We start from the raw sequence: 7391 nt of genomic DNA on the forward strand, positions 1-7391 counted from the left end.
ATTGTCAAAAGAAATAGCAGATCCAATTAAGCTTAGTAAAATTTCCGTTGCCCAACGCCTGGCGTACAAATTAATTACAAGGGCTAAAGCCTTCACACATGCTGATTTCGACAATTTTTGCTGCCCTCTCAATCTAAAAGTCATCTGCATTAGCAACAGAAACTCCTCTATTGTCAGAAGTAACAGCGGGAGCGTTCTCAACATCTGAATTTCCAAGGGATACAGCAGGTACAGCAGGTGTAACGACAGGAATTCCAGAAGGCCTGCCGCCAGGAAACTCTATGTCCGCGTCTGGCGATGCAGCTCTCTGGGCCGCGAGCTTCCAATTTGCCTCCTCGTTTTTCCAATAGTCTTCTCCCTCCATGGCTTGCGCGAGCTCACCCCGCACGCTCCAGTGCATCGCAGCACTCGATCCTCCCTTATTGTCGCCGATAGGAAAGCCGGCCTCGAACTTTTTAAGATCGCTGTCTCCAATGCCATTAGTCTTCCATTCTGCCATTAATGGAGGAATCACAGTCCAGCCTCGGAGGTTGCCTTTTTGGAATGCATCCGCAATCGATAAATCTAAGGTGTCAACCAGCTCCTTGTAGCTGAGATAATACAACAGACGACGAGCACCACGGTTCGAAACTGCAAAAGAGCTAAGGCCCACAGTGTTATATGTTGGGATAATCGATCTTCGACCTTCACTGACCTTTGTCTGCTTCATGAGATCTCCGAAACAGAACCAACCACGCTCTGTGCATGCAGCTTCGACGACACTCATAGGGGCTCTGTAAGAGTCATCATATCTAGCATAAGCTCCATTGCGAGGTGCTGGAGCAACGCGAATTTTAGAAGATGCAAGATGTATCATATCCCAGTCGCTCCCATACGGAGATGTCTCGATCTCTAGCTGACTGTACGGCTTTCGAAGAGCTGACTGGCGCAGACCTCGTGCGAGAGACGTCAGTTGCGAGCGCAGATGAATATCCCTGAAAAAATGAGTATACTCTAGAATAGATCCTAAGAATAAATAAAATAATTACCAATCAACATCGTCTTCCAAGACGAGGGCAGTTTCAATGTTGTTATCAACAATGTAACGAAATAGATTCATATGACTTCTCCAACTACCAAGATATGGAAAATATCTATCTGTAAGTAGTTTGTCCCTCCCCGGCCCATATGGATACGCTTTCTCATCAATTTCTTTGGAATATACTCCAGGAATAATGTGGCTGATGGAGAAGTTTGTTTGCGCCGATAGCAGCGACATCGTATCTTGTCTATCGGTACGAGACGGAAGTGAAAGAAGAAGAACAGCACCAAAGCCCAAAGTCTTATTCTGAATATCTGCGATCGAATCTCTGGCCGTAAGACCTTCATTGGTCACGGATAGTGAGGCATTGGGGACACTCGACAGAGTGGAGTCAGGAGCGGACATGCTCTTAAACAGGAAAAACACAACAGCAAGGGCACATAGTATGCTTAAAATAGTTAGAGACTGGCCTTTTGGAAATATCATCGTGGAGCCCATAAATAATTTGAGATGGTACGCATCCGCCTGTTCCACTTATACTGGGATAGACTGGCGAGAATGAAATATGATGAAGATCGGAAAAGAGGTTCTTACAATCACTATGGCTGCGCATTTACAGTTCGTTAGTGCAGCGATAGCGGCGGCTCAGGAAAACCTAAGCTACCAAAGCTGACGCGGACAATCTTACAATTTGATCTAGTCCAAATTTCTTTTAGTCAGATATTACTAAACTGTATGCACTCTATATTCAGTTTGCTGTAATTGCAATAAAAAGGCCAGATCTCTGAAGAAGTGACCTGGTGTGCTGGCTAACACATTAAAAGCTCGCGTATGGCATATTCGGCAACAGCCGGCAACGGAAAGCAACGATAACGACGTGGCAGAGTGTAGGGTTCCAGGTTTTTTTTTTGCGGAGGCAATTCACCAAAAGAACGGATTTCAAGAAGTCGGTGTGCCGGCTGAATGCTTGAATGGCTTGACGCACTGTGCGCCAGGCTGGGAAAAATGAAGTGGCTGATGGGTGAAGCTGATGGGAGATTTCTCGACCAATTAGTGTGGTAGACAGATTACGATTTAGGTTTAATTTAGAGCAAGAATCCAGGAACTTATTCTCATTGATACATTCATTACAGCTTTGGTCTGCTTTAACTTTGCTCGCTAGTCTTGTTTAGTCTTATATTTGTTTCCTTCACGATCTGCAATCATAGCATCGCAGAGCTACTACAAAAAGACGAACGGATCCTAGCAATATTAAGAAAGTTTGTAGATGCATGATGACATCCATGCAAATAAGCCCTTGCAAACTTTAGGCTGTCTTAGTGAGGGAACAAACGGAAACGTTATAAAATTTCCAGTTATGGTTAGTGAATTACATAAAGCAAACGCATCACAACTTGAGCCGCATACCTGTAGAGTCACAGCTCAACGAAGCTGAGATGGATTTGTTAAATCAAGTAAATTATTATAAATCTGAGCTAGCAAAAATGATACCTAGTGCGCCGCATGAGAGCGATACATTTATAATCTATAATGGCACAGAAATAAGCATTTGCATATATAATTTTAAACCCTACACAGAAATATCTTTGTCTTGGTTTGCAAATACTACAAAACAATTGGTACCAGACAGAGACGTCATCTACTCGCCGAACCGATAGGGACCATCAGTTACTCTGACATCCTCCACGATACAGGATACGTCTGTTGAGATTCTGGATTGACAACTCAGCCTAATGAATTCTACGGTTGAGTACGGTATTTCAGCGAGTTAGATTAAAGAACTTTCGAATAAATTATAACTGTTGCCAATAATTTATCGCATAAAAAGCTGCGTAGAATTATGCAAGCTTAAGCCGCTTCAGGAGATGGGCACGATGCCACCAGCTTCGGATTCTGAGGAGAAGTTAGCAGTTTTTACTAAATACAAATCACAAATTAGCTAGCATACCTTTTGCCATACATATAAAGTGGTATCGTAATGATCAGGGAAGTAAAAATTGCAATCGCCCCGAGAACATCAAAAACAACGTCTGGACCAGAACTTGCGACCCAGTTGTTAAAAAAATAAGAAAATCCATAAAAAATAAAATTTTTTGTGGACATAGCGGCAATTATGATTTCAACGGACAGATCACGGTAAGCATCAATCATGTAGCTACTTGAAGCAATTGCCATAGTAGTTGAGCCTGCGCACACGAATCCATACATGACTGACGCGACGACTGGTGATTGGCGGTGACGATATGCGGTTCCAAATCCAAAACAGCCGATCGTAAGGTAGATTGTACCTAAAATAGAACCGACCGGAAGCTTAAATTCCGGTTCAAAAATATAACCGTTTTTCCGACTTATCCATAATGTCATGGGATTGTTCGCTATGAAGAAGAAAAGGGAAGCAAGGAATCCACCTACAAGCGGGCCGGCAGACATAAATCCAACTTTATCAGCTGGCAAGTTATAAGGTTCAACGCCATATAACTGAGCGACACAGTAATTTATATTCACGATCCAAGCTAGCGGTATTGACATTGCTAAAACAATCTATAATGTAGTCAGCTCTCCTGTACCAAATAATGAAAAAGGCAATTAGTGCTCTTACCCAGACAATTGCGGGGTTCAGTAGTACGGCAAATGGTCTGACAATAAGTCGCAAAGGATTTTCAGTTGAAACTCGTCCATGATACGGCTTGATAGATTGCAAGTATGTCTTTCTTTTGGAAACGATCCTTTCATTCTCAGCGTTAGAAACGTCACCTTTGTTCTCAATGTACTGCGACCCGCCAATTTTTTCCATATCATCAAAAATTTCTTCCCCGGCAACATCAATATCATATTTTGCATCGCGCACGTACGTAGTCTCTGTGGTAAAGAGTACTACTAAAATTGCCTGCAGTGCAACAAAAATCATGGCAATGTAGAAGACCCAATGCCATCCAAGTGATTTAGTAATTGGCCCCGAGATTACCGATGTGAAGCAATTTATTGCACCAAAGCAAAAATTAAACACCGCTAAACGCAAACCTCGCTCATGTAGATAGTAAAGGTCTCCAATAACGGATATGACAATACTTTCATATGCCACGCCGCCAAAGCCTTGTAAAATTCTTCCAGCTAGCAGGGTGTTATAAGTTCTGGCGACACAGCATACGATTGTACCTACTACACCAAACATTGATGCAATAAGAAACTGAGGACGTTTCCCGTAAATTCGACTCAAGGCGGAAATCAGCGGTCCACTGGCCGCGATAGCAAGCAATTGATATCCAGTGGCAGTCGCAACAGCCGTGATGGTTACATTGAGATCAGCAGCGACTTCTAAAGTTCCTGCAGCTAAGATTGGGCCACATACACCGACATTCATGACATATCCAAATGCGAAAATAGCAAAACAAATATCTCGACGAAGAATAGACCAATTCTGTAAAACTGAGAACTTAATAAAATATTTTGTAAACCAAGAAAATGCAAGAGGGTAATACCAAAGGATCGTTTGGATCATCCGACGGCTGTGGAATTAGGATGATATCACTATTCTTCCCAGAAGCATGTTTTAAATGAGCTGTTGAATTGGTTGGAGCGGAGACTCCGTTATTGTCTTGAACTTGGTCTTCGAGCAAAGATGTTCCAGGTACGTGAGAAAGCTTATTGTCCTCAAGGATTCCAAAGGCCATTCTGTCCGTTCTCTAACCAAAATGTTTACTGTTCAACTCTGAGCAAGCCACATCTAGCTGCCATACCACATTATTTATGTTTTCGACAACGTAGCTTGTGACCGTAACGGAAAGATCGAGGGTTACATATTTCAACGACGTGGATTTTTCCCGATGACAGAACGCGGGGTAAAACTACTAAGTTAGTCTGCCACATCCACACAGAAAGCCATCGTATCATAAAAACCAGATTCTTAGGGTAAGGAACTACAAAAATTGTTTAGTCGAGAGGTATTCAAGAAGTGCGATAAACTTTTCTCTGGCCAGTCCGAACGAGGCTATTTGTGGGGGATCACATCGCTTTCAAACCGCCCCCCTTCCCCCCGCTGCGAACAAACTGATACAGATAAGCAAACAAATAAGTTCATGGGTTAATCTACGCAGCCATATAACCCGTCTCATAAATTTGGCAAGCGAAACCAACGATCCGACAAATAACTCCGGCTTCTACATCCTTATCGCCGACTACTACGAAATCTGCAAAGCCGCCATTCGCAACAGCAGCGTAAATCTAATTTTACAATAATATTTCCGAGTTTATGTCTGCTGTTCTCACAAGGCAACATGGATATGGATGATTGCTGATATAAATTATCTGCTTACTGATCACCAAAGCCCCACATTTACGCCGCACCCCACCGGCATCCCCACAACCCCACAGTCCTCAGGCCTGGCCAAATATTATGTAAAGTGAGGCGCGAACACCGCATATTTTCCGCGGGAAAATCACCATTTCCTGCATCAAGTACTCTTGCACTTTATTAGGATCTCTCCCCAATATTTGCTTCTTTTTTTTCTCTAGTGGAGGTTACCTGTTTTGTACTGTATGTATTTTGAGTTTCGTTGTAGTTGTATTACGTCTATAATTATATCTCATTCATCATCAGCCTGCTCCACCAAACCTGCTTCTCAGAAATAATTATGATATCTATAGCTTATGTACTTCTAGCACTTCTTGCTGTTCCTGCTGTCGCTTTTCTTTTAGACATTCGCAAAGTCCTGCGTATGCCTCCAGGGCCTACTCCTCTACCGTTTATCGGCAACAAGTTTATTATTCCTCGTTCTAAACCGTGGATTACATTCCAGCAGTGGTCACATAAATATGGCCCAATCTTCACGATTTGGATTGGTCGACGACCTACAGTTGTTATCTCAGATCCCGTAATCGCCTCCGAGCTTATGGAGAAGAGATCGATCAAATACTCATCGCGGCCAAGGTTTGTCGCCATGGGTGAGCTATACAATAACATGTCGTCTATCCTGGTACAACCATACGGGAAGGGCTGGTCGATTCGCCGAAAACTTCTACACCAGGCATTAAATCCTAGTGCTCTGCGTTTGTATAAGCCCATTCAGACTGCAGAAGCATCGAGACTCTGCTACCAACTATTGCAAAGTCCTGTGGACTATGAAATGCTGATTGATCGGTATACTTCGGGCATTGTGTTTGCTGTATCTTACGGCCATCGAATTGATTCGATGGATGCTAAAGTCATTCGTCGTCGCCTTGCATATATGCAGTACATGGCCTCTCTGAATGTGCCCGGTGCCTATCTTGTTGAATCGCTTCCAGTCTTGAAATATCTGCCAAATTTTCTAGCTCCCTGGAAAAAAGAGCTTCAAGAAAAAGGGCTCAAAGAAGCTCAAGACAACATTTCTCTATATAACTCGGTTAAGAATGATATTTCCAGCGCAGAAGCGCGCGGAGAAGAAGCACCAGAATCACTCGCCAAAATGATTATCAAAATTGATCAAAAGGAAAGTGTGGGCCTTTCAGAGCGCGATCTAGCTTCAGTTCCATCTAGTCTCTTTGGTGCCGGATCAGATACAACAGCGTCGACTACGTGCTCTGCCATCCTTGCTCTGGTGACGCACCCGGAGGCTTTACGTGCTGCCCAAGCTGAACTAGATAGTGTTGTGGGACCAAATAGGACTCCAACATTTGATGATGAGCCTAGACTGGTTTATCTAAAGGCGTTTATCAAAGAAACCCTGCGATGGCGTCCGGTTGCAGTTCTTGGTGGTACTCCTCATCTTTCAACAGAAGATGATGTGTATGACGGATTTCTTATTCCACGGGGAACTACTATTCTGGGTAACTCCTGGGCTATTAATCTGAATGAGAAGTACTACCCCAATCCTGACAATTTTGACCCGAAGCGCTTTCTTGATGAAACTGAGAAGATATATGTGTCAGAGAAGGCCGATTTAGAGAGAGGTGTTCCACATCCTTCCAGGGAAGGTCACTCCTCATTTGGCTGGGGTCGTCGCATTTGTCCCGGAGCCGGCATTGCTTTGAATAATCTCTTTATAGCTTTGGCGAAATTGATGTGGGCTTTTGACATCAAGCCTATTCCTGGGCAAAAATATGACACCTTGGATTACACCGAGGGCTTTAATAGTCGTCCCAATCATTTTGAGTGCATAATTACTTCTCGAAGTGAGCACCATAGGCGGATTATAGAACAAGAATATGAAGCAGCTATGGAAGTTATTAAGCAATTTCCTCCTTTCGACTAGTTTAAGAGTCATAAATTCCAAATAAATATAGTTACATAGTTCCTCTTTAGTAGGGTTTAGTAGGGTTTAGTAGGGTTTAGTAGGGTTTAGTAGGGTTTAGTAGGGTTTAGTAGGGTTTAGTAGGGTTTAGTAGGGTTTAG

At 43.1% G+C, this 7391-nt stretch overlaps 3 protein-coding genes across 3 annotated transcripts; 1 reads left to right on the plus strand and 2 right to left on the minus strand.

Annotated features, from left to right (window-relative positions):
• Nucleotides 1-2: 2 nt before the first annotated feature.
• V2V93DRAFT_375666 (uncharacterized protein) lies at nt 3-1644 on the minus strand. Its single transcript, XM_066911554.1, has 2 exons — nt 1029-1644; nt 3-974 (listed from the first exon to the last, which is right to left on the minus strand). Exons 1-2 carry the CDS (start codon nt 1517-1519, stop codon nt 134-136), a joined length of 1332 nt encoding a protein of 443 aa, XP_066763569.1. The 5' UTR covers nt 1520-1644; the 3' UTR covers nt 3-133.
• An 814-nt stretch (nt 1645-2458) lies between these two features.
• V2V93DRAFT_375667 (major facilitator superfamily domain-containing protein) lies at nt 2459-5044 on the minus strand. Its single transcript, XM_066911555.1, has 4 exons — nt 4501-5044; nt 3621-4439; nt 2970-3562; nt 2459-2914 (listed from the first exon to the last, which is right to left on the minus strand). Exons 1-4 carry the CDS (start codon nt 4690-4692, stop codon nt 2860-2862), a joined length of 1659 nt encoding a protein of 552 aa, XP_066763570.1. The 5' UTR covers nt 4693-5044; the 3' UTR covers nt 2459-2859.
• Nucleotides 5045-5736: 692 nt separating this feature from the next.
• V2V93DRAFT_328509 (cytochrome protein) lies at nt 5737-7251 on the plus strand (the record flags this gene model as incomplete). The annotated part of the gene is made up of 1 exon (XM_066907597.1): nt 5737-7251. The coding sequence occupies one exon, from the start codon at nt 5737-5739 to the stop codon at nt 7249-7251; it is 1515 nt and encodes a 504-aa protein (XP_066763571.1).
• Nucleotides 7252-7391: the final 140 nt, after the last annotated feature.

The sequence above is a fragment of the Kockiozyma suomiensis genome (assembly GCF_038497685.1).
Source record: "Kockiozyma suomiensis strain NRRL Y-17356 unplaced genomic scaffold V2V93scaffold_16, whole genome shotgun sequence".
Classification (NCBI taxonomy): domain Eukaryota; kingdom Fungi; phylum Ascomycota; class Lipomycetes; order Lipomycetales; family Lipomycetaceae; genus Kockiozyma; species Kockiozyma suomiensis.

Excerpts from the sequence above, each read along its gene's own strand:
- V2V93DRAFT_375666 (XM_066911554.1), bottom strand. The coding sequence starts at position 1,519 with ATGGGCTCCACGATGATATTTCCAAAAGGCCAGTCTCTAACTATTTTA. Across the intron at positions 975-1,028 it reads TTGGAAGACGATGTTGATTG|GGATATTCATCTGCGCTCGC; the intron begins GTAATTATTTTA and ends TCATTTTTTCAG.
- V2V93DRAFT_375667 (XM_066911555.1), bottom strand. The coding sequence starts at position 4,692 with ATGGCCTTTGGAATCCTTGAGGACAATAAGCTTTCTCACGTACCTGGA. Across the intron at positions 4,440-4,500 it reads ATGATCCAAACGATCCTTTG|AATTGGTCTATTCTTCGTCG; the intron begins GTATTACCCTCT and ends TCAGTTTTACAG. Across the intron at positions 2,915-2,969 it reads CTTTATATGTATGGCAAAAG|AATCCGAAGCTGGTGGCATC; the intron begins GTATGCTAGCTA and ends ACTTCTCCTCAG.